We start from the raw sequence: 26,984 nt of genomic DNA on the forward strand, positions 1-26,984 counted from the left end.
AACTTTTATACTGGAGTAAATCAACTGATTTTCATATAGCTATTCCTTATTTACCTCGCTCCAAAAGCAATCTCAAACCGAACAGCATCAGTCCAGCTTGGTATTTTTTTTAAAAAAGGTTCTTGAAATCAGGCTTCTTAGTCTAAGGGTGGGCACCAGATAACATCAGCTCAATTCCCCTGACTATGAGCATCTAAAGAACATCTGCTGACCTCAATGTAAGCTCTAAAACATTCTACTAAAAAGAGGCCTTTTGCTTAGATGCCAAAAAAAAAAAATAATGGAGCATAATTTTAGACTTCTACTTTTAGAGTCTTGCTTTGGCTGTAAAGCAGCGTGAGAGCTCGGTGCCATCTCAGCTGGAGGACTCGGATGCAGAGTACATACAGACTAGCGAGATTCTTGTATACATCCCCTTTCTGCTGTATCTCGTGACTAAGGCTTGGATCATCATATGCAAAAAGAATTCCCTATTACGATGAGCCGATTCCCCTTTTTAGTCACGATCCCTCTCGAGTCATCTTGAGTCTCCATCACTGCGTGAAACCATCTCAGTTCATCAACAGAGGAGCTACTTTTTAGAGTGACACTAAGCGTAAGTGATGAGAATGCAGCTGGGTGCCTGGAAAGCACAAACCAAAATCCCTTCTCTCCACCAGAATAGGAAGCTTACAAACCAGAGACAGACACACAATTTTGCTTACACAACTCACCTTGCACAAAAATACTGTTGGCAGCTGTCAGAACTACTCAATTATTTCCTACATAAACACTGTTCCCTCATTTTTTGGTTTTACCACGTGGCTATAGCAACAGTCAGTGCCTAAAAACAAGTGTAGCTGAATCTACAACCAACTGCTGAAACATCTTGCTGGAGGCAAAATGAGTATCACGCAGAGTTTGAAAAAAATGCCTTGGGGTACAACATGTGGAAGAGGATCGAGCAGAAAACTGCCCCATACTGAGCTGCATTCTTCCAAAATATTGTGACCACAGAAGTGCCATATTTCTTTCTCTCCTGTGGACCCAGTTCATCCCATTTAACTGAGACAGTAAACCTGAATCTAGTTCTAAATCAGGATTGTAATCACCCATGCTTTCTTGAATACTCAGAAAGACGCCCCAGAATGTAATTCAGCACATCTAAGACTTAAAACACTCTCTGGAGGTCTCGTTCTCCCTGTTGGCTACAGAAGGGGCTGAAAGTGATGCGCTAGGTTTAGGCTGCACGAACCCAAGCCTGATCTACCAGCTGCTAGTCACTGGTAATGTCTGTTTTTCTCTAGAGCTATTCAGTTTGGAAAAAAGGATGAGCAATCACCAATAAAAGCGATTACTCCCCATATCAGGATGATAAATAAGTGGGTTTTTGACAACTGTCGGCCAGGAAGATTTTGAAGATGAAGCTGTCTTAGCAGTGCATGAAAGTGATTTGACAAACCCTGCTCTGTTTGAAGCAGTATGACATTAAATTTGGATATCTTTGATACCATCAAAAGACTACAACATTATAAGGCTGATAAGGCCTAGAAAAATCATCTAGTCCTTCTCTCCCGCTCTAGGACACACTCAGCTCTTTACGTCATCCCAGATAGATATTTCACCAACCTTTTCTTAAACCCATGATGGAGGCTCCAAAACCTCTCCAGACAACATATTCAGTTGTCCAGCCATTAAAAAGCTTTTTTATTGTATAACCTGGATCTTTCTCTTTGCAATTGAAGTCCATTATTTCCTGTCGTTATCTCCACATGGAGAACAGATTGTTCCCTCCCACTTTATAACAGCCTTTTATGTACTTGAAGTCTGTTATCAAGTCCTTCCTTACCTATTATTTATGACCTACACAGCACCAATTGGTGTCAGGGGCTTTACAAACAAAATTAGACAGTCCTTAAGTGCTTAAACCCTGTCTCCATCTATCCCTTAACAATCATGACAAAAGGATGTAGGAAAAAGGACAGAAGTACAGGGCTAGAGCTGAGACACCATTAGCTTATTTGAAAGGGCAGCACCCTCAGATAGAAAATTTGCTTTTGTAGGTTTTTTTAACCCTGACTGAATATAAAGAGACATTCTGAAAGAGGTGGCTTTCAGAGAAGAATTAGGGCAATGGATGGCTGAAGAGGGAACGGTTTGCTAAAAGCCATACAAAGGAAAAAAAAAAACAGTGTACAACAGAATGAGAAATTTCAGAGGAAGGAGAAGAACCAGCTAAGAAGCTTAATGGTCAACAGCATCACTGAAAGCTGGAGGGATGAGATGGAGGCAACAAGAATCAGCCAGCTGTTCTCTGTTCGCTGCCCTTGCTTCCACCTCCTCTCAGTCATTTGATGGTGGCCAAGCCCATGTTGTGTCCCTGTGTCCCCATGGCAGGTGGGGGTGGCAGTGGCCATTACGATAATGGAAGACACCAGAATCTGCCTTCAAACCCTGTCCAAGGTATATATAGAACTGGTGATCATTCAACTTACTTTCCACATTGATCTTGGCTTGGGTCTTGTCATCAGGACTCTCACAGCAGTAGAAGCCCCTGTCTGCAAAGGAGATGTCCTTAACCACCAAGGTATGCTTTGTTCCCTCAGTTTTGATCTCTATTTTTTCACTGGGTTTCAGTACAATGCTGTTCCTCATCCACTTCACCTCTGCAGGCTTGGTCAGCTCTACCTCCAAGGTCACTGTGTCCCTCTCTTCAACTGTTCTGGGCTCCAGTTTCTTCTTGAATGAGATTGAGGCCTCTGCCAAAGGAGAAAAATATTAGTAAGAATGTAGAGGATCCAGAAAACAGGCTTTTGGAGAGAATTTAAATGGTGGCTTATGTATCTCCAAGTCCCAGTGCATTTTGGGCACCCGTATTTAACGATACAAAAGCAGGGTTTGCCTACTGCTAACAATCAAAGCACAGCCACGTAAAACAGCATAGGTCATAGCATCAGTGGCAGCCTAAAGGCCTTTATTACCTCTTACCTCGTACTCTGAGATTGGCTGTGCTTTCTACACCCTCAGCATCGGCAGAGATTTCGGCTGCATCTTCCAGCGTCAGATCAGTGATGGTGAGGCTGTGGTTGGTGTCCTTCTGCGAGATCACATACTTCTCGCTGGCTTCAATCTTGACACCGTTCCTGAGCCAAGTGACCACAGCATCACTGGGAGAGACGGTGCACTTGAACACAGCCTCTTTCCCTTCCTCAGAGACCACGCTGTTGAGGCTCGTAATGAATTTCACCACTCTGGGAGCTGATGGATAGGAATAAAACATTTAGGAGCGTGTTTTTGAGACATGGCATGAACACCTTGAAAGAGCCAAAAGATTCAATGACTTTATCAAAACCATCAATTTTTATTACTTAAAATAAGTGATCGCAATAGCGGATCATCATATTTCCCATCGCTGGGTAAGTTTTGTATAAAGAGGCCAGAAGAGCTAGGCAAACAAAGAAGGGGGGAAAAATCCTGTCTTAGATTTGGCATAATTAACTCCAGCCTCAAATGCAAGATGAAGGTCAGTTTGCCCACATATTAAGAGACCGGAGTTCAACAGGTCACGAAATCATTATGTTCTTCACAAACAGAGGTTCCAGTGACATTCAGAGAGAGAGAGTGGAGTTTTGTATTTTTTTTAATCAACACAGGAGACAGCACAAACACATGAAAAAACTCAGCTTTGCACAGTTGTTATAGTTGAGGACAAATCCCAAGGATCCCCCTACATGGACACCATTAGAGACATACCTTTGGGGGTGACGGTAATGCTGCTCTTGTCATCTCTGGACTCGCAGGAGTACTCTCCCTCATCCTCAGCCCGGATCCCTGTTATTGTCAGGATTCGTTTGACACCTTCCTCACGAATCTGGAAACGCTTGCTGGGCTTGATCTCAACTCCATTCCTGCGCCACACCACCTTCCCTTTGGCATGGCTCACGTCGCAGGTCAAAGAGACGCTGCCTCCAATCTCGGCATTAACAGCTTCCAGTTTTTTGGCAAACTTCACTGGGATTTCTGAGAGGCAGAAGAAGGAAAAATGATAAGAAAGGGCGAAAGAGAAGAAACCTGTTCCAAGAAACTGGTTCTGGACAACTTTAAAAAAAAATAATAATAATTAAAGAAATAAAAAACCTAACTCCAGAACTTATATGGGGATCAGGGTAGACAAAAAGAACCCAGAAAGGTAGAAATTTAGGGAGATTCCTTTGACATGGTATTTTAATATCACTATCATTCTGTAAAGCAAGAACAGTGTCTTAAAGAAAGATTGGGTATTGCCTTCCTTTCTTTCTAATATTTTTCATGATGAGACCATGTGGTGTTTTTACATCAGAGCCTGATTTGTCTGACAAAGCGTAAAAGATCTGTACAGATGCATAAGCCCCAGCCACCTTTGTGTCTTCTGTCACTAAAGGCACAGCCAATGGAGTCAGATAAATCCACGGTGTGATTTCTTTCATCCTGAAGGAGACATTTCAATAAGTCGGAAGTACCATGACCTATTAGCAGCTGCTCTCTGCCATGACGTCAAAGGGAGTTCAGTGGGTGCATCTCAGCTGCAAACATCTCTAGTTTGGGTGTCTGAAGAGAAAGGAGCAGGCCTTTGCTCTTGGACATCACCCCATCATCTCCACCTGTGGACCAGCTGTACTTCATCCTTCTTGTCAGTTTATACCCTCAGCCTACTAAGGAACGGCATCCCAGGTGCACCATCCCAGGAACAGAGGAGGACACAATTCAGGTCCTGTTTCCCCATGTGACTAACTCACAGATCTCCTCACGCAACATCCCCCTAGATCCTCATCAGTTTTGTCATGCTAGTGAGCAGACTAGGGAAGACTTGAGGCTCTGCCTGTGCCCCAGTTACTGCGTTAGGAGGAGACAGAAACAGCATGTTGATAGTCGGGAGCAGAAGCCAGGAGAAGCACCCATCGTAGGCTTCCTTGCTCCCCTGAGTGCCCAGCAAAGGACAAAAATAGGGTATTTGGACGCAGAACTTTGCTGGCCAATGGTGGGGCAGCCACAGCAGCGACAGCAGCAACTCAAGCCTTGAGGTTGGAACAGTTTTAGAGTTTGGACCTCACCTCCACCCTACCATGAGGGAAATGTAGCTGTTGGATTGGGACATAACCTGTGTGCTGCTCGCTGCTCACCTTTCACCTGCACTTTGAATTCCTGCTTGTCGCTCTTTGTCTGGCAAGTGTAGACGGCGGTGTCTGTGCTCTCAGCCAGGTTCACCGTCAGGGTCCTGGATGCCCCCTCACTCTTGATCTCATATTTCTTGCTCGCCTTGATTTCTGTTCCATCCTTGAACCACTTCACCACAGCAGCTTCAGGCGTTACTGAAGTGGTCAGTGTGACACTTTCATGTTCTTGAACAACGAGAGGCTCTTTCTGGATAACTTTCTTTTCAAATTTAGCCTCTGGTTCTAGGAAAAATATTAAAATAGGAAAACTATAAACTTAATGCTCAAATCCTTAATACACAGCAACTTTCTATTGCTTTGTCTTCATGACTCACACCACCAGCTCATCCATAATCTGTAATGACCCGGGGAATATGGCTGAATATTTGTGCCTGGTATAGTCTTGTGCTGAGCGGAGAGAATTAACATGATCTGTCAGGTAACCCAGAGCTTTTGCTTAGAAGAGAAGCAAGGGAAAGGAAATACAAATATACATTTTATCTGCTGCCCACAAAAAGCTTGTTTCTTAGGGAAAAAACAAACAAACAAAAAAAACCCCTGTATAATTTTTCCTCTCCCATTTTTAGGATTTTAGAATAAATTAAGAAGAAATATTAAAGTGCTAAACCTGAATATATGGCCTGTTTTCTGTTTGCTCTACTACCCTTCTCTTGGCCTCTTCTCTGTCTCGTGCAGCAGTTTTGGGGCACACGCAGCAGACAACAAGCTTTTCTTAGTCACCTTTCTCCACAGCTCTATTGCTGCTCTTCAAACGTTCCCACTTTCAGCTCCCCCACCACAGAAGCAGGTTGGGTGAAGGGGGGTGCAAAGGAGATAAGCAAAAAACTACGCAGCATTTCCGTAGCCAAAATAAGTCTTCAGCCAGATTTCTCACCTCTACACTGCTAGATTAAAAAAGCCAAATTAATGTGTGATGTGGTTCACTAATCTTGCTCCAAGGGAAGTGGCCGCTGGGTAGGGAATATCCAGTTTTCCTCTAAGCCACCCAGACTGCTGCTTAGCACCTCAAAGTGAACACTCACCAGTTGGTTCCAACTTGAAGGTCAGCTTCTGGCCTGCAGCCTCACAGGTGTATTCTCCAGCATCTTTCTTCTCCAGCTGCTCTATAACCAGGCGCCGGGTTTTGCCCACAGTTTCTATTTTGAATTTTCTAGAGGAAACGAGCAGTCTTCCATCCTTGTACCATTTCACTTCGGTTGCGTCCTGTGCTACCTCACAGCTGAGGGTGGCACTTTCTGTCAGGACAGCGTTCACCTCCTTCTGGACCTTTTCCTGGTTTATAAATGCAGGTTTTGGCTCTGAATGCAGAAAAAGAAGAAAATATTGATTGAGGGATTAAAATGAGATCAGTCTTACAGGTTTCTGTGCAGATGTTTGGAAAATGTTTAGGTTGCCACTTGCCAAAGCTTCACTGGGCAATAGCTACCCTTCTGTGTTACCTAATTCCGATGTTCCCAAAGCACATCTTGTCCTGCATATCACCAAAAGCTCTCAAATTCCTTTTACTTAAGACCTATAGTGAAAAGTCAAGGTCACAATTATAGCACTACGGGCTTCTGGAATAGACTCTTCATGGTCTCTTCCACTGTCACAAATGTGACTTTCAAAGGGACAAAGGAGCTAGGATCTCCCTTGCGTGCTCAGGAAGGCCAGGATCATGGCTGGCAAGGTACCCGAGGTTTTTTGCAGCTTCATCACTCCTTTTAGGACATGCTTAAAGCTGCTTGGGCACCTTGTGAAACCTGTTCCAAAAGACCAATTGCTTGGAGTCTTTCACGACAAAGGGAGATGTAGCACCTGGCAGAAGTAGTAAGGCATCTGAGAAGGCTGAGGTGTCAAACACACAACAGCACAAATTCAAAAAAAGTGCTGAGTTTTAAGCCCATCTTGATGAGTGCTCCTGATGAAATTGCAAATGAAAAGCATATTCCAGCCTCTCAGTTTTCAGAAATGGGATCGTAGGTCTAATAAGAAATCGATTTTTGAATGGTTCTTTCCTTTCAAGAGGTTCAGGGCACAGGAATTAACCCTTAAGATCCCAGAAACACAAGAGATCTGAATAATATATTGAATATTATTATAATAATTATATTACATTTACCTCTACAATTATTATATACACAGACTGAGATAGGCTTTTGTGCCATACTAGAGCCAAATATTCCCATTTCTACAAGTCTAGGCAATCAGGTACAGAAAATCAGGTCAACAATACAGGGTGCAAAAAAAGCCCAGACTATTGCAACAGAGCCTTTGTGTAATAGCTATTACATGTATTATTTTATTATCCTCTACTGTAATTAAGACAAGATACGTCTCACCTGTAACATCAATCTTGAAGGTCAGTTTCTGGCCAGCAGCCTCGCAGGTGTACTCCCCAGCATCTTTCTTCTCCACCTGACCCACCACCAGACGACGCGATTTGCCCTCCGACTCCACCTTGAACTTCTTGCTCGAGGTGATCAGTTTGCCCTCCTTGTACCATTTCACATCGGTCTTCTCCTGGGCCACCTCGCAGCTCAGCGTGGCATTTTCTGATAGTGCAGCTTTCACCTCTTTCTGCACCTTCTCCTTGTTCGTAAACACAACTTCTGGCTCTGGAAAGAGAGAATTTCAGAATGTCTCCAAGATGTGGAGTTGTGCAATCACAACTTGTCATGGCTTACAGGTAACACTGGAAACCAAGCCTCTGACTTGACAATACACATCAAAAACTATTGGTAGAACATTCAAACTGCTTTATGGTGAGTTTTTCTGTTTTGCTTTGGGTTTTACATGCCAACATTGGGCAGACACCCTGCCACTTTTCACCTTGACCCTGCTCTGAAATCCACTGAGAATCAGCTGCATTGCTGAGTTGTTCTGCTTGCACCAACATGTGGGGATGGAGGTGTGCAATCAGTATGTTCCTTTTCACAACCCTGCTCCTACAGCCACCTTTGTGTGGCTCCCAAAGTTTTTCAAGGATGGAGCTCCCTGTTTTAAGGGTTTTTATAATGTTTTACCCAGAAAATATATAACCATATTCATTTTTCTAAATATTGCAGAGGTAGGAAGGCCGTGCCAAAGAATCTTCTCTCACCTGGGACATCAATCTTGAAGGTCAGTTTCTGGCCAGCAGCCTCGCAGGTGTACTCCCCAGCATCTTTCTTCTCCACTTGACCCACCACCAGACGACGCGATTTGCCCTCCGACTCCACCTTGAACTTCTTGCTCGAGGTGATCAGTTTGCCCTCCTTGTACCATTTCACATCGGTCTTCTCCTGGGCCACCTCGCAGCTCAGCGTGGCATTTTCTGATAGTGCAGCTTTCACCTCTTTCTGCACCTTCTCCTTGTTTGTAAACACAACTTCTGGCTCTGAAAAGAGAATTTCAGAGCGTCTCCAGGGTATGATGTTGCATGATCCTCTTATCATGGCTTACAGGTAACACTGGAAACCAAGCCTCTGACTTGACAGTACACATTTAAAGTTCTTAGAAGAACACACACACTGTTCCATGGTAAGTATTTTTGTGTTTATTTTCTTTTGTTGTCTTTTTTTTTTCCTGAAAGAAGCTTTTTTTTTTTTGCTTTGTCACAAATCACACTAAGATTAGTATACTTATGGCAGCAAGCTAGGAGATCACCTGGATTATTTGTATGGCAGGCCCCAGACAAGGCAAGATATATTTTACTTGAAGTTGAGTGCAAACTAATGAATTCTTACTGGGAGAAACTCTCCCTTACTGTGTCACAGCCCCATATCATTGATTCCTTTTGTTCCCAATAGTTGTGTCTGCCACCATTACTGTCCTACTGGCACTAGGTAACTTTCTTCAGTGCAAAGGGTGCTAAGACCAAGACTTGCATGTTTAGGACAGTGTTATTGCCCATCTCATTTTCTTACGCCAAAGTGGTGAAATCCCCCTGGTTCTCCAGTAGACACGTTAGTCAGCCCACCAGCAAACACATCAGGAGGCAGGGATTTGGAAAGCTAAATCCATTTTCCTACACTACAGCCCCAGCAGGGTGATGCTTCTGAAATGAGTCTCCATGACACACTCTTTCCCTATTTGCCATTTACCTGATGCCTTAGAGACCTTAATATATATCACGTCTTATTATCACATCCAACCCCCAGGCTGAAATAAGCTCTTCCAAGAGAAGGAAGAGTGCTGATATCAAGCAGATAGCCAACGGCTCTGCACCATGACCCTTCTCTGAAATGCACTGAGAAGCAGCTGCATTGCAGAATTGTTCTGGTTGTACCAACATGTGGGAATGGAGATGTGCAATCAGTACCTTCCTTTCCACGGCCCTGTTCCTCCAGTGATGGGTAGCTCCAAAGTTTTTCAAGGATGGAGCTCCCTGTTTTAAGGTTTTTATCAAGTTTTACATAGATGCTATAAATACAACTGTATTTATAACTCTGTCCCATTTCTCAATCAGAGCCAGGCCACCCCAAATACGTTCTCCAAAAATTTGAAGCGTAAGAGGAAAAACTCCTATAAAAAAATATTCATTATTCTAAATAATCTAGACATAGGAAGGAGGGGAGAAAGAATCTTCTCTCACCTGTGACATCAATCTTGAAGGTCAGTTTCTGGCCAGCAGCCTCGCAGGTGTACTCCCCAGCATCTTTCTTCTCCACCTGACCCACCACCAGACGACGCGATTTGCCCTCCGACTCCACCTTGAACTTCTTGCTCGAGGTGATCAGTTTGCCCTCCTTGTACCATTTCACATCGGTCTTCTCCTGGGCCACCTCGCAGCTCAGCGTGGCATTTTCTGATAGTGCAGCTTTCACCTCTTTCTGCACCTTCTCCTTGTTCGTAAACACAACTTCTGGCTCTGGAAAGAGAGAGAATTTCAGAATGTCTCCAAGATGTGGAGTTGTGCAATCACAACTTGTCATGGCTTACAGGTAACACTGGAAACCAAGCCTCTGACTTGACAATACACATCAAAAACTATTGGTAGAACATTCAAACTGCTTTATGGTGAGTTTTTCTGTTTTGCTTTGGGTTTTACATGCCAACATTGGGCAGACACCCTGCCACTTTTCACCTTGACCCTGCTCTGAAATCCACTGAGAATCAGCTGCATTGCTGAGTTGTTCTGCTTGCACCAACATGTGGGGATGGAGGTGTGCAATCAGTATGTTCCTTTTCACAACCCTGCTCCTACAGCCACCTTTGTGTGGCTCCCAAAGTTTTTCAAGGATGGAGCTCCCTGTTTTAAGGGTTTTTATAATGTTTTACCCAGAAAATATATAACCATATTCATTTTTCTAAATATTGCAGAGATAGGAAGGCCGTGCCAAAGAATCTTCTCTCACCTGGGACATCAATCTTGAAGGTCAGTTTCTGGCCAGCAGCCTCGCAGGTGTACTCCCCAGCATCTTTCTTCTCCACCTGACCCACCACCAGACGACGCGATTTGCCCTCCGACTCCACCTTGAACTTCTTGCTTGAGGTGATCAGTTTGCCCTCCTTGTACCATTTCACATCGGTCTTCTCCTGGGCAACCTCGCAGCTCAGGGTGGCATTTTCTGATAGTGCAGCTTTCACCTCTTTCTGCACCTTCTCCTTGTTGATGAAAGCATCTTCTGCCTCTGGAATTAAGGGTAGAGGAGCAGATTCAGAAAATTTATTTTCACACATACGCCCCTTCCCAAATGCACACATTAGTCTCTGGATTGTGGTGCTGAAGATGGATTTCCCGTTCACATTCCCTGCCAACACTGTCAATGAATGTTAACATTTCAATAACATCCAGTGCCAGTGAAGGACTCCTTTACTGGTAGTCCAAGGCCACATAGATGGCCCCAAAGCTGCTTTCATTTCCACCACTATCATTCTCCAAATTCTGGAGAAAAGAATTTCACATATCCCGAAGCCCAGCAGCATACCCGTGGATGCAGTCTGTTAGAAGTCTATTTGCTGTAAGAGGACAAGCATTAAATTATCCAAACAACCCAAGAGCTGCAGTTTGCTTTGCCAGCAAAAGCAAATCCAGTTTTGGGAAACAAACTTTATGAGCCTATTCTGTGTCTATATCTTTATTTCCCAAATGCTCCGAATATCATCATCCCAGAAGTATCTTTCTCTAAGGAATGAAAAGTAGCCAACCCCCAGGGTATTTTATTCGCACTACACCATGCCAGAATCAAAAAAGGCAATTTCATATATGAACTCCTCATTTTGCCTTAAATTTATCGAGATCCAACTGAGGGACGTGTCAAGGTTAAATCCTGTTCTTGCTAATGTCATGGTGAAGAGACGTGGTTTCCTCAGCTACGGCTTCTGACACCAATTCTAGTATTTCCTTTTAGCTTGCAAAGGCCATAATAAAATATCCTTCCTAATAAAAACATGCTTTATTAAAGGAAGGAGCATTCACAAGAGAACGCTTGTGCTCAGAAGATTTTGTGTGTCCTTTAATTTCTCCTGCAATTATTGAATTCTCATTTTGCTATCAGCGCATCTCCACCGTATTGCCAGGGAAATTCCCCAACAATCTCAGCCTGTCCTGGGCTTGGGGTATGGAAATGCATTCTTAGTTTTCAAAGAAAGGAGACAGACCTAACAGTTTGAACACAACCACATGAGTAAACAGGTAGAATTTAAATGCTGGCTCCATCACTGTCTGCTGAGATGGAATTTGCCAAGCCACAAAGCTTTGCTTTCCTTCAATTTTTTCAGGATGTAAACCAGAGATGCAGCAAATTCACTCACCTACAACATCAATCTTGAAGGTCAGTTTCTGGCCAGCAGCCTCGCAGGTGTACTCCCCAGCATCTTTCTTCTCCATCTGACTCACCACCAGACGACGTGATTTGCCCTCCGACTCCACCTTGAACTTCTTGCTCGAGGTGATCAGTTTGCCTTCCTTGTACCATTTCACATCGGTCTTCTCCTGGGCCACCTCGCAGCTCAGCGTGGTGTTCTCCTTCAGCACTGCCTTCACCTCTTTTTGCACTTTGTCTTTGTGTTCGAACACATCATCTGCAAGATTGGAAAGAAGGAAAAAACTGGAAAAAAGCCCATGAAAATTAAAACTTTGCCTCCAAGACCATATGGTATTGGGTTTTCGATGGGAGACCACCTGGTAGATTACAGTTTAAATAAAGCAGCTATAAAATTAAAAAGGCTGATAGAGTCAGAGCGAAGCAAATGCTTGAGGAACACTGGCAGGAACAGCTTGCTTTCAGATGGCACAGCTTCTGGCTGCTGCTCATTTGGGCAGCAAGAACTGCCATGCCGGGTCCTTAGGCTTACATCAGCTTTCCCATACACACTCTGTACTGTCACTCTCTGCAGGCCAAGCAGGATGGGCTCTCCTGGGGAAGCAGGACATGTCCTGTTCACTCGCAGAAAAGACTGGGCTGAATATTCACAGTAAACAGGCCATAGTCCAGGCAGGATCATTCATTTGCTAGCACCGTCCTCATACTTAGGTCCAAGTAATTTTCAGGAAAAAAAAACGATAAGGGTTATGAAATGGATGCATAACAACTGGAGTTCCTGCAGAAAGATTTATATGGAGTTGTGTCCTTATGAAACAGCATCCTTTCCCAGATATATTCTACAGAACATGTGCTACTAATAGTACAAAAATCACAGTCATAAAATAATTTAGGATAGGAGGAGTGATCTCTGGAAGTCATCCAGTCCCACTTCCCCACTCACAGCAGATAAAATTACATTGAGTTACTCAGGGCCATGTCCCATTGCATTCTGAATATCTCCAGTGAGAGAGATGCCACTGCCTCAAGGCTCCTCTTCCAGTGCTTGACCACCCTCATGGTGTAAGTTTTGAATATCTTTTCAGAACCTCTCATGTTGCAGCTGCTATACTCTGCCTCTTCTCCTATCACCATGCATCTTTGAGAAGAACGTGGAGCTGTGGACTCTATATCCTCCCATTAGGTAGTTACAGGCTGCAATAAACACTCCCCTTTGCCTTTTCTCCAACCTGAAGAAATACGACGTTCTCCAGTCCTCTAGTCATCTTGGTTGCCTCTGTTGGAGCTCTGCCAATAGCACCTTGGATTTCCAGATGTCAAATTCTCCGGTCAGGCAGACATTGAATTAAGAACAGTAATTTGATTTTAGGCTTTATTTTGGCAAATTCCAAGAACATAATTTTAGAAGCTAGGCAGGGGAAATAACCTTGGATATAGGGATCGTAAGATGATCTAGTCTAAAGTAAATAGAGGCATTAACAAAAATATCTCTGTAACATACTTATTTAGGAATAGCAAACTTGTATGAATCATGACAACTGATTCAGGAAGAAAAGATGAACAATTTGTTCAAGACTCAATGTAGTACCTGGTATCTTCACATTAGAGCGTTCAGAATCTACATCTTACCTAGTGGAAAAGCTGAAAGGAAAAGATCAGCAAGACCAGCTAAAAAATATGTAACTGCCCTTTAAAATCCTTTAAAAGGCAAAGCACAAATAAGGAAAGGAGAAAAGGAGAGCTCTGCTGGAAAGCTGTGTCTCTGAGATCAGGAACTGCAGTAATAAAGCAAGATTTGCCAAAAGTCAGGCTGGATCCAAGCTCGTGAATGAGGTTAAGACACCTAGCAAGGGGTATTCCAGCACCAGAAATATATGTAGACAAGGGAAGAAGCAGGTCATGATGCAGAGAGCGTGAGTTTCATGTTTCAGAGATATTTGTATCACAGTTCTGAAGAAAACAAGCCAAAGCTCCTAAAAGGTGTTGTCCTACAGGCTAATTTGTTTATTTTGGTTCTTACCCTCACTCTAGGTAGATGTTTTGCCCTTCGTTACAAAGCAATGGAGGTTACACGAGGAGGTTAACTGAGTGAGGGACTTCTAAGCTCACACATTATGTTCCATCCTGGGCAACTTTCTTCAATGAGAGCTTTCAGTTGAGTGAATTTCCCTGAGGTGAATGGTACATCTCTACACCAAGTCTAGTTGGTACGCCTGCTCAGTTGTAGCAAGGTGAAAAAACAAGGTGATCTAGGATGAAAGCACAGAGGGTCAGAGGATCCATTTTCCAGTTCTGGTTCTACAGCATACTTCCCCAGCAATCTTGAAGGGGAACCCAAATGGCTCCCACCATTTCTGCCTTTAAAGTGACCAGTAAACCTCTCGGTGGCAAGAGGGAGCCTATTCTTCTCTGCTCTCCTTTCTCGTGTTTACCCATTTGCAAAATCTGAGTAACAACCTCTCTTTGGCAGCAACGGGCTTGGGCAACACTCATCTATGTCTTGCAAACAAAATGCCTGTCCCCTTTTCCATGGTACCCAAGTATCCCAAAGCCTGTCATATGAAAAACACTTCCATAAGGTAGGACACTCTTCTTATCCCTGTTTACAGAGAGGATGTGAGATGCAGAGAAGATTGGCAATAGTGACGTTCTCCCCACATCAACCTGCAGAGAACGGTGCTATTTCCCAAAAAAGTGAACCCCCAATGTCCAAGACATAGGATTTTCTCTCACGAATATGATTGTTTCTCAGAAGCCCTAAAAGCAGGCCAATCTTTGGGTTTTCATCCAAAGGTCTCATACAACCTGACGTTAAGTTCTGTCAATGTCTTTCCTTGCTCAGAGAAACACCTTTGGGCTAGGTTACAAGCACGAACAACAGCTGAGGGAACTTGAGTGTCCTGTTGCATCCAGCAGAGGTTAAAGTTCTCCTGGTCCCAGGTGAGAAGATCTTTCCACAGGAAGCTGAGAAGAGCTCTTCCTTCAAAGAGTGTTTGTTAATTTCCGCCTTTCACAGTTTCATTTATAATCTGGTACAATTTTTCTAACAGCTTCTGCTATCAAAGACATTCACTGTTTGAAATAATCATCTCCGTCTTACCCTGTGCTATTCCTACAACCTGCACAGAGCTATAGGAAAAAAAAAAAGTCACATAACGGAGACATGGAATAAGTGTTAACACAGTTTTTCTGGCACAAAGGAGAGTTGCCATCCACAAAGGAGAACGAGGCAAATTTGTCTCCAATTTCCTTGTAGTCTCACCCCCCAGCAATGCGTATCACAGAATGCAGACATGGCAGAGCGACCAGAATGAAACCAAATAACTTTGTACCTCAGCAAGTCCCACGACCGGCAGTCACATGAGTCTCAGTGCTCTAATGTCATGCTTTTACTCTGGCCATGCTGGGAGCAGGCCAGCCACAAGCCACCTCCAGCATGGAAGGTACATAACCACACTCATAGCTGGGTCCAAAATAAATAGCTCAGAGGTTTGGCTGGTGCACCAGGCTGCGTAGATGCACACCCTTCCTAATAGACTTGGTTAGATTCTAGCATTGAGTGAATTCATTGAAAGAAAGACAGGGCAAATCTTTGCTCCAAATCCAATTGAATTGTCACACATCACTTCCCGGGATATGCTTTTAATTGCAGACATCTTTAAGGTTTTCTTCTGGTCCAGAGTCAGAAAAAAAACACCTACATCAAATTTAGGTTTGTTTTTTTTTTTCCTCATAACCCTTTCAAACAAGACAGAGGCAAGGATGATGAGAAAAGAAGTACCGGGTAATATTTTCCTCAAAAATAACTAGCAGAAAGGACAGAAATGTATGCACTGATGATTCACCAGCATACACAAACTACTGGATGCTGATGTGAACTGACCTTCAAAGTTGTATGTGTTGTGTAAGTCCTCACGAAGTCATATTGCCAAACTCTCTCAGCAAAGACATGTCTTATATAGATGAGGCAGGAAAAACTCTGTCCCAGCACAAATGGAAACTACAGATTCTTAGAGTGGAACTACAGACTCCTAAAGCATGGAAGGATTGTTGTGTGCTTGGCTTATTCTTACATCGTTTTTCTTAATAATCATTGCTGGTCAAAATCAGGGAAAGAATATTAGCCTAAGTGGACTTTTCCCAATGCATTTAATACTCGACCTTTAAGAATAACCACTTAAGTTCCGTTGTAAACCGATAGAGACCACGGCTGGAAGTAAATCTATGTCAGTAGGAAACTTTCATTATACCTACAGCAAAAAGATATTTGGTAAGATAATCCCTCACCTGGGACATCAATCTTGAAGGTCAGTTTCTGGCCAGCAGCCTCGCAGGTGTACTCCCCAGCATCTTTCTTCTCCACCTGACCCACCACCAGACGACGCGATTTGCCCTCCGACTCCACCTTGAACTTCTTGCTCGAGGTGATCAGTTTGCCCTCCTTGTACCATTTCACATCGGTCTTCTCCTGGGCCACCTCACAGCTCAGGGTGGCATTTTCTGATAGTGCAGCTTTCACCTCTTTCTGCACCTTCTCCTTGTTGACAAATGCATCCTCTTCTTCTGTGGGGTGAGAGAAGCAATTCAAAATCACAGGTATATTCATTTTGTCCAAAATGTTCACAACCAGATACAACACCCTGCTCATGAGACCTTCCTGCAACTCTGTCATTTTGGAATGGTCCCACTCACACCTAAGATACACTTAGACAGGACATGGCCCTCTGTACACCCTGAGGACAACACATCAGCCATTCCTGAGCAAAATGAACCAATGCTCCAGGAGTTAAGGTTGTTCCCATCCCCCTGGAGCCACAAGAAATGTGACTTTTTCTTCCCTAATGTAATGCACACATAAGGGCCTGATCTCACCGGCCACTGGGACTCCAGCGTAAGCCTTGCCCACTGTAGGTACTTCTTGAGCATGATTCCAGACCTATTTTCCTACGCATCTGGGAGCTGACCCTACCTTTATCCCTAGATATTACAACAGCACATGTAAACCTGTTTAATTTTTCTTTACTCTGAAATTAAAAAACAACAAGGACCACCAAGTGGGATTCAGCTCACAGATGAGGACATCTAGCTAGAGGCATCTGTGTGACAGTGGATGCACACAAGCTGCTTGCCCTGATCTCCCACACTACTCAATGAAGATCTAGGCTACACAGACGCTGGAGCCCAGACAGTGATTCATTTTGCTCTGTCATAAGGGGACCTCATGGACCTTTCTGTGATGAGAAAGAACATATCTCCCACCTGTGACGACAATCTTGAAGGTCAGTTTCTGGCCAGCAGCCTCGCAGGTGTACTCCCCAGCATCTTTCTTCTCCACCTGACCCACCACCAGACGACGCGATTTGCCCTCCGACTCCACCTTGAACTTCTTGCTCGAGGTGATCAGTTTGCACTCCTTGTACCATTTCACATCGGTCTTCTCCTGGGCCACCTCGCAGCTCAGCGTGGCATTTCCTGATAGTGCAGCTTTCACCTCTTTCTGCACCTTCTCCTTGTTGACAAATGCGTCTTCTGCCTCTGAAATAGGGAAACATTAGGGAAAAAAAATACATAAGATATAAATAAATTAGCTTTCAACAAGAAGATATTACATGTATTCTGTGTAGGTGCTCTACAGGATCATTTTTTGTAAGTAACTTGCAGTTCTTTTTATCACACAGAACAATGCACCCTCAAAACACAGTCCATATAATTATCATACCTCTCTGACTAGTCTTCAGGAACAGCTCCAGCACTTCATTTACAAATTTCTTACAATGAAGACAAAGATAAATTTCCCGCTTTGTGTCTTTATGATAATCCTACACTCCACATTTGGAACTAGCCAAATACACCACAATTATGAGTTGCCGTCTCAACTATCACATTATTTACAGGAGTTTACCAGCACCTTGGTATTGTAACTCAATCCTAAAGAAATGACAAAGATACAGCTCTCAATATGGAAATGTACTGGGCCTACAATATTCATAAAACTGGCCTATAAAATTTGAAATATACTTTTCTTTCCTCAGAAATCTCTAATTTTTCAGAAAACTGGCCATAAGGAATCTTCTCTTAATACTTAACACAGGCAACAAGAATGAAGTGTTTGAAGTCACTTTCTTCCACAGTACCACTTAGAACTTCCATCTCAACAAGCGGAGTTGGCATCAAAAGGATACCCTGTGTAAATAGTTAGTTTTATGCATTGAAAAGATTCAGTTGTCACCTTGCTAAGTAGGACTGACTGATAAACTGCATCTTTACCATTTACTTTAATGGTTGTTTTACCTGGTCCTCCTTTTACCCATAACTGGTGTGGTCCCTGTTAGCTTTTATATTAGCGTATATTTGAGATGTGGGAGGACAGACAGACCCTAAATAAATGGGGTCTCCCATTTTTTCATAGAATCATAGAATGTGTTGGGTTGGAAGGGACCTCTAAAGGTCATCTAGTCCAACCCCCCTGCAGTAAGCAGGGATATCTTTAACCAGATCAGGTTGCTCAGAGCCTCATCAAGCCTGGCCTTGAATGTCTCCAGGGATGGGGCCTCCGCCACCTCCCTGGGCAACCTGTGCCAGTGTCTCACCACCCTCGTTGTAAAGAACTTCTTCCTAATGTCTAATCTAAACCTACCCTGCTCTAGTTTAAAACCATTGCCCCTTGTCCTATCGCTACATACCCTTGTAAACAGCCCCTCCCCAGCTTTTCTGTAGGCCCCCTTTAGGTACTTTTCCACTGATTTACTGTAATAAATAACTGCATAAGAAGTATAAAACATTTCTGGCATGCCTACATGATTGACATCACATAACAACAACTGCCCAGCATTTAGCATAGGCTGCCTTTGCCTGTTTGAGTTCCAGGTATGTACTTGAGCATTGAAGTCCGTGATTTCACTGCTCTACAGAAGCACAAGCTCCAAAATAAACACTGGACTAGTAAGTGTATGGGGCAGCCATTGCTTTTCAGTTGCAGTGCCAGAATGGAAGATAATTCCTCTACCCAGCTTCAGGCCTCACCTGGTTAAGGTGACTTGGGAAGCTCTTGGTTCTCCCTGGCAGTTATGGTGAACCCCATCACAGAATAGTCAGGGTTGGAAGAGACCTTCAGAGATCATCTAGCCCAACCCCCTGCCAAAGCAGGTTCACCTAGAGCAGGTTGGACAGGAACGCGTCCAGGTGGGTTTTGAATGTCTCCCGAGACAGAGACTCCACCACCTCTCTGGGCAGCCTGTGCCAGTGTTCTGCTGGCCTCAAAGTAAAGTTCCTCCTCATGTTGAGATGGAATTTCCTGTGTTCCAGTTTGTGTCCGTTGCCCCTTGTCCTGTCAACTAGGCACCACTGAAAAGAGTCTGGCCCCATCCTCCGAACACCTCTAGATATAGATCAGCATTGATGAGATCCCCTCTCAGTCTTCTTTTCTCCAGGCTAAACCAGACACAGGTCTCTCAGCCTTTCCTTACAAAAGAGATGCTCCAGTCCCCTGATCACCCTTCATAGCCCTCCGCTGGACTCTTTTCAGTAGCTCCTTGTCTTTCTTGAACTGTAGGACCAGAACTGGACAGAGTACTCCAGATGTGGCCTCACCAGGGCAGAGTGTGGGGCAGGGGGAGGATGACCTCCCTCAACCTGCTGGCCACAGTCTTTTTAATGCACCCCATGAGACCATTGGCCTTCTTGGCTACAAGGGCACATTGCACTTCCACAACCTGTGCTACTGCCTTCCTCCCCCCAGTCACTCCCTGCAGCCTCCTAGTGCCATCCTTTACTCCTCCTTGATGACTTTCTCCTCTGCATACGCCTCTGTCATGTCTGTTCTCTGAGTGGCAGCAGCTGCCTGGGAGGACAAGGAGTAGGGGTAAGTTCAGGTCAAGCTCCTTCACTGCTGACCACGGCACTACATGCAATCCCGGGATCCACACCATAGGCTTGCCATCAATATTGCACAGTCCATGGAAAGAGAGAGGTCCTACAGGGAGTCAGTCGAAGCAGCAACCCAGTTTACATGCTCTAAATTTGAGCTCCTCTGTTTATATTGACTGTAGAAGGGGTGTAAGGGGGTGTCATTGTCATTAACGAGGCAGCATACATAGTCGCTGGTGAGTGATGCAAAGCTCAAAGGCACACGTGAGCCCATTTGCAGATTAAGCAGCAATTTGGATCTAAAAGAGCTCAAACACACACCATGGTTTGCCTTCAAAACTGGTTGCAAAAAGACAAACATTCCAACTTCCATCTACAACTCAGATCATGAATATGAAGGCTGCTCTAAACAAAGAGTCACAAACCAGTTTGAGTAAATGGGTACTGTATTTAAAATTTCTATTTAGCAGGGCAGGAATATTCCAGATGCTCACTTGTCCTCTGCATTCTTGGCCTTTAACATTAAACATTTTTATAGTCGTAGGAAATGTGACCAAATCTTTTAATCAGCTTATGAAGTGATTTATACTAGCCAGTAATTTGTCCTAGAAACTTATTTTAAAGTTAAACAAGCATTCAGATGACATTTCCAACCTCAGCTGCAGCTGGTTAGTGATGTTCCATTGAAATTGAGGAAAACCATTTTCAGGACAGGAAGCCTTGGTCCTCTGCAAATAAGGATTTGATTTGATATCATGAATCTTGAAATAATGAGATTGCAGAATCAGCTTTTTTGGCTACACACCGAGCCCAGTCCCAAGGTGTGCAGCACCTGGTTCTGTTAATATGAAACCAAAAAGCCGTAGCTGCATCACAATACTCAACGCCGAGCATCTAACCTTCAAGCTGTCCTTAAACAGGGAAAGTTTTTTGCTACCAGCAGAGCCCTGGAGTACAGGAACCCTGAAAAGCTTTCCGAGTGCAATGGTAACAGGATAAATTAAGACTCAGAAAGCCACTGCACTTTGGGATAATCTAGTAAGATGAGGATTTCTGCAGCGAAAGAGCAACCACTCAGAGTACTCATAATCCCTCCTGACTTTCACACTAGATCATTTTCCAGTGAGCGCTGGACTTGCATGTCATGTTACAGTCGTACACATGAGAAATACAGCAACCGTAGCTAGGCAAGCACTCTCCGCTTACGACAGAGGGGGAAAGGTGTTACATTACCCTGTGCAGCCGTGAAGTCATCCGGTTTGAGAGAGAACTGAAAACCTTTGGTTTCCGAGGCAGACAGCTAAGAATAGCCTTCAGCTAGAGAAATTCAAGTGTAAAAGCACTAAATATCTGTGTTTTCTGACTCCACCTCTGCAGGAATGTATGAACTAATTCCAGCAGCTGAGCGTGAACTTGGTTTATACCAATCCATGCCATGGTCTTTCTATCAATGCCCATGTTGGGTTTTCTCTGAAAGATGCCTCTCAAATCCGGCTTTTCTGTCATCCATCCTTCGTTGAAGCTGGCAGCTCCCTGAGTGAAAAGCATGAGCTACACAATTCATGACAAAGAGCCAAAGTGCCCCAACTCGCACCCTGGGTACCCCGCGCAGAGCGGGAATTACAATATACGCTTCAGGGAGTAGCAAAGCTTTGTGCTCTAGCAGCAGTTGCACATTGCACAAAGACAACGGAGGGAGCAGGATGCCCCAGGAGAGTGGGAGAGCAGTGAAGACTGCAACCTTTACAAGGGAACAGCACGTGAGCTATGCCCTGCAAGGACTTCAGGTCTCCAGCATGGCTGCAATCAGGAGAGTCAATAGGCTCCCAACACAGTTGCTCTTCTACATAGCTTGATGAAACGCCAGACCTCTGCCAGCATTACGGTCCCAGTGAGTTTGATGCCATAAGAAAGCAGAGGAGAAAATAGATTCCCTGTTCTGATCAGCTCAGAATATGAGACAAGTGTAACGTTAACAGAGAGGCATTTGGCTGCAAAGACAGCAAAGTGTTATGAATATGAAAAAAACCAAACCAAACCCTTTCTTATCATCCAATTCAGAAATGATCACTCAGAATTTAGCTGACATGTCCACGGCTGCCTAGAGCCTGAGATAAAATTTACTGGACCTCTTGCAAAATATACTGAGACCAAAGAAATCTCTAGCGTAGTCGGAGTGAAAGAACAGAGTCATATTAAATCCTCAGACTCTAAATCATGCTGGTAAGGAGAAAAATGAAAATACAAATAAACATTCCTACACATGACTGATCATTACAGATGTAGGACTCGCCATGAACGGTCAGCACACAGATACAAGCGGTGCAGCTGATCTGAAATTTTTAGGACAATACACTACCACTAACTCCCAAACCTTCTAAATGCAGCCACAATGAAGTAGGGGCGTTGTAAATGCTACTGTTTAAATATCGCTTGGTAGACAAGTATTTGCACAAATCATAGTTGCGTATCCAATGACAGCTGCTAATCAAAGAATTGGTAGGGGAAGAGCTGGAGGAAAGGTTGTTAAATATGAATCATAATTCAAGTTGTGCGTATCTGTGCCTATTTCACTTCATCATCCACAAAAGTTTCAGGGTGCATGGAGTTAGCGGCTGTGTTCACACGTGTTTGCATTGCCAGACTGTGGAAAAATTGAAGTAATTCTCTGGTTAGGAGAGAAGACATGTAAAGGAAAGATGAAATGTAGAGGGAAGAAAACACAGACTTTTGTGAACGACTAGCAATAATAAGAGGAGGAATAGCAAAACTAATGATCAAATTGGAAGAGGTCGTTTAGCCCAGTGCCTGCTAAACAAAAACTCTTGATTCAGCATCTGAGCCTAAGGAGATGTACAGGGAGTCGAGAAGCTGATATCAGGATTCCTACAGGTAACCAGTATAACTACCCAGTCCTACACAACCTCCCTGAAATGGTAGCTTAAAGTACTTTCTGATGCTGGTCTAACATTTCTAATATTTTGACAGAGAAAACAGGAGAAGACACCCAGACACAAAAAGAAGGCAATGAAACAAAAACCAAAATACATCTCTCACCTGTGACGACAATCTTGAAGGTCAGTTTCTGGCCAGCAGCTTCGCAGGTGTACTCCCCAGCATCTTTCTTCTCCACCTGACCCACCACCAGACGACGCGATTTGCCCTCCGACTCCACCTTGAACTTCTTGCTCGAGGTGATCAGTTTGCCCTCCTTGTACCATTTCACATCGGTCTTCTCCTGGGCCACCTCGCAGCTCAGGGTGGCATTTTCTGATAGTGCAGCTTTCACCTCTTTCTGCACCTTCTCCTTGTTGACAAATGCATCCTCCTCTTCTGTGGGGTGGGAAAAGAAATTTAAAGTTCACATATATGTTCACGCTGTCCAAAGTGTTCAAACCCAAATGAAAAATGTGACAACTTCCCATAGTTCTGTCATTTTGGAATGGTCTCATCCACAGCAAAGATACACTCAGACAGGACATGGCCCTCTGTACACCCTGAGGACAACACATCAGCCATTCTATCATTTTTGAGCAAAATGATCCAGTGCCTCAGGAGTTCGGCTTCTTCCTATCTCCACAAGAAATGTGACTTTTTCTTCCCTAATGTAATGCACAAAAAAAATCTCCCAATCTCATCTGCAACCAGGACCCATATGTAAGCCTTGTCCATTCTAGGTACTTCTTGAGCAGACCTGTTTTCTGACTTCTTCCAGATCTATTTTCCTACACATCTGGGAGCTGACCCTACCTTTATCCCTAGATATTACAACAGCACATGTAAACCTGTTTAATTTTTCTTTACTCTGAAATTAAAAAACAACAAGGACCACCAAGTGGGATTCAGCTCACAGATGAAGACATCTAGCTAGAGGCATCTGTGTGACAGTGGATGCACACAAGCTGCTTGCCCTGATCTCCCACACTACTCAATGAAGATCTAGGCTACACAGACGCTGGAGCCCAGACAGTGATTCATTTTGCTCTGTCATAAGGGGACCTCATGGACCTTTCTGTGATGAGAAAGAACATATCTCCCACCTGTAACATCAATCTTGAAGGTCAGTTTCTGGCCAGCAGCCTCGCAGGTGTACTCCCCAGCATCTTTCTTCTCCACCTGACCCACCACCAGACGACGCGATTTGCCCTCCGACTCCACCTTGAATTTCTTGCTCGAGGTGATCAGTTTGCCCTCCTTGTACCATTTCACATCGGTCTTCTCCTGGGCCACCTCACAGCTCAGTGTGGCATTTTGTGTCAGGACGGCCTTCACCTCCCTTTGTACCTTGTCCTTGTTTGTAAACACGTCTTCTGTCTCTGTAAGAAAGCCACAATAGTCACACATAACTTTTTGCAGTTACCTTCTCCAGTGCTTAATCAAGTTCCCCCTATTTCATTATACTTGCCCCTGACAGGAAGCATCATGATGGCCCATCAAGACAAGAAAGCACCTTCACCTCTAATTTTGTTGATTCGAGATGAATAGGTGAATTCTGTGATAAAGTCAAAAAACTCACCATTTGATTACAGATTTGAACACGGGACTTAGAGCACCAACATGCACTGCCTGAACCCTCCTCCCTCTTCTCTTTTTCTCTTCCTATGCCTCTCCAAGCTTCCAGTGAATCAGAAGCCTTTGTGTCTTCATATCCAGGAACCATTGCTCTTTTTCTGCCTATTTGGATCACTCAAATTCAGTCATTCTCCATCTAGTCAGAGCTCTTCAAACACCTCCCCCTTCCCTTTTCCTTACCCCTGCACCTCTGCTATGGTCTCGCATTGTGATTCTGCATGAGTTTTTCTGCTAATTATGAGAGGTGCAGAAGTTACCATCCTTGCCCACCAATTTTTTGTGGTTATAACTAGTCATGGATGTATAAGCGTGTGTATAAAGTGGTGATATGATAGTTGGCTGAAAATCAAGTCCTACGGCTGAAATATTTCACCCCAGAGAGGTTGCAAGATGATCCTCCAATGTAAGATACTACCTAAAATGGACTATTTTTTTATCTTTGGCATTTCTAGCATTTTCTCACCTCTGACTTTGACTTGGAATGTTGTTTTGTCATCCTTCGTTTCACAGGTATAGCTCCCTTGGTCTTCCTTTGTCACCTTCTTGATGATGAGCTTGCGGTGTGTCCCCTGGGAGACGACTGTTGTCCTCTGGTCCTGCTTCACCTCAGTTTGATCCTTCTTCCATACCACAGTTCCACTTACAGCTGACACCTCACACACCAGCTCAAGGTTTTCAGAAGGACTGACTAATATTTCTGGAGTTGTTTTGGGTTTGTTGACAAAATTAACAGCTTCGTCTGGAAAGAAAAAGAAAAAGCAGTTTATGCCTTGGTTCAGGCTTATCAGCACAATGTTGAGAAACAGTAATGACTGAATGTTATTTCATTGCTAATCACACTTAGGTGATCAAGTTTTGCCTCTGGAGGTGCAAATGTACATATGTGTGGATGGTACGATTGCAGTGTAACGATGACAGTGTTAACAGTTATGGCAATAAACTTTGGTTATGAGTCAGAAAAGTCCCTCCAGAGATACAGCAGCGTTCTCTCTACTGGGGAAGTCATTGTCCAAGTTTTAAATCTTCCAGAGAGTTAGTACCTAATGGTTTGGGAGCTGAGTGTTGATGAATCCTTTGTACTATATCAGTCCATTAGGTCTACACTGGGGCATTAATACTGGCCCTACTAAGTTCTAGATAGACATGAGTCCATGCCTACCTGGATTCATAACCAAAATCCACCTAACTGATGTGCATCCGTTTTCTGGCCCCTTTCAGAAGTCAGGCATGAAAGCTCTTACAGAGCACAGACACGGTGGTTTCTATTACCAGAGCCACGAGCCGAACCCGGACCAACATCATGACACCATAAAGCCTGACGTGTGTTTGAATTCACAGCTCCTGTCTCATCACACACATGAATGTTGATGCCTGTCTTTCTGGCAGATGGTGCAAATTCCTTCTCTGATCTTCAGATAATTGCTCTCAGTTACAGTGCAATCACATTCATCTCTCTTACATCCTTCTGGATCTTTTAAATCAAGCTGAGATGCCCTCAAGTTCCTTTCTTAATCACCATTCCTTGTTTCTTATTTCAAGCAAGTGCTAGGGAATATGTATTGATGACTGACTACACAAACAGCTTTGAAAGGATCTAAAAAGTCTCAGAAAATCTTGTTAGAAGTGATGAGGAGCCTTCTTTAAATATTTCTGAGCTCATTACGGCAGCCCCGTGTTCAAAATATCAGTCACACTGAACTAATTCTTCCCCAGACCAGATCAGGGTACATATGGGACAATCTCATTGATAAGATATTCTCCAACTTCAAGAGGACTAAGTTAATACATCGGGCAATAGCGTCACGTCTTTCTGCTGAAGCTGATCCTCACGGTAGAGAACTCACAACTGCTCACAACTCTCATAGCTCAAGCTGTAGATGTTCCTGCTTCGATACCTCAGCTCAGACTCTGCTAACTGGTGGCCAGACGTATGAGCGTGTGTCATGTGTGCAGCAACAATTTAGTATTTTAATCAGCTCGGGTTCTTTTTGCAAGTGTATTTCTAGAGGTAAAAGCAAAGGCAACTAAGTGAGGACAGGCACCTTGCGTGTAAAATGTGAGCAAACCTTTCCAACACACCCTGTCCCTAAGCTAACGAGCAACATTTGATGAGCACGTCAGGTATTTCATACCCATCATACCACCAGGCCAGCCCTGGCCTGAGGAGCAAGCTGATGGCTGTCGGTTATAGCCAACCTTAGCTTAGTATTGCATTTCTTTTAGCAGCAACTGTTGTTTTCAGTCATTGAGTATCCCAAGGACAATTGCTATGCTACACCCACGCCAGGCACGTCTGTGGCACCAGAGAACAAATATTTCATTAAAATTGCAATTATTAGGACTGATCTATTTTTAAAAAATTAGGTGGCCGAGGAGGGTATAGTCCCTCCAAAGTCCTGCAGTTGAAGATTATTGGGGCAACTCATCACCATGAAGACAGATTACTCTCCCACGCTGAGACCATCCCCTGACTGTGCAGTGCTTCTTAGCGCTCTGGAAAATTTTTATGATGACACATGAAACAAGGTGAGAGTTGCCTTAGCTAAGGTTTTGTTAACAGGCCGCATCTCAATCTGTGTTCATCAAAAAGTTCGTGGAGATACACAGTTACTCAGCAGATAGCAGC

The 26,984-nt window shown here is 43.9% G+C and overlaps 1 protein-coding gene across 17 annotated transcripts in view; it reads right to left on the reverse strand.

Annotated features, from left to right (window-relative positions):
• OBSCN (obscurin, cytoskeletal calmodulin and titin-interacting RhoGEF) overlaps positions 1–26,984 on the reverse strand; it is a 200,245-nt gene that overhangs the window by 139,016 nt on the left and 34,245 nt on the right. For all 17 annotated transcript variants that reach the window (XM_054190395.1, XM_054190392.1, XM_054190391.1 and 14 more), the window contains exons 9-23: positions 24,822–25,097; positions 23,827–24,102; positions 22,844–23,119; positions 17,180–17,455; positions 16,208–16,483; positions 11,910–12,179; positions 10,511–10,786; positions 9,748–10,023; positions 8,275–8,550; positions 7,514–7,789; positions 6,215–6,490; positions 5,139–5,414; positions 3,733–3,999; positions 2,968–3,237; positions 2,475–2,738 (exon numbers count right to left, since the gene is read on the reverse strand). In XM_054190395.1, the coding sequence (XP_054046370.1) occupies positions 2,475–2,738; positions 2,968–3,237; positions 3,733–3,999; positions 5,139–5,414; positions 6,215–6,490; positions 7,514–7,789; positions 8,275–8,550; positions 9,748–10,023; positions 10,511–10,786; positions 11,910–12,179; positions 16,208–16,483; positions 17,180–17,455; positions 22,844–23,119; positions 23,827–24,102; positions 24,822–25,097 (4,107 nt within the window). The remainder of the gene's footprint in view (positions 1–2,474; positions 2,739–2,967; positions 3,238–3,732; positions 4,000–5,138; positions 5,415–6,214; positions 6,491–7,513; positions 7,790–8,274; positions 8,551–9,747; positions 10,024–10,510; positions 10,787–11,909; positions 12,180–16,207; positions 16,484–17,179; positions 17,456–22,843; positions 23,120–23,826; positions 24,103–24,821; positions 25,098–26,984) is intronic.

Source organism: Rissa tridactyla, chromosome 2, assembly GCF_028500815.1.
Source record: "Rissa tridactyla isolate bRisTri1 chromosome 2, bRisTri1.patW.cur.20221130, whole genome shotgun sequence".
Classification (NCBI taxonomy): Eukaryota; Metazoa; Chordata; class Aves; order Charadriiformes; family Laridae; genus Rissa; species Rissa tridactyla.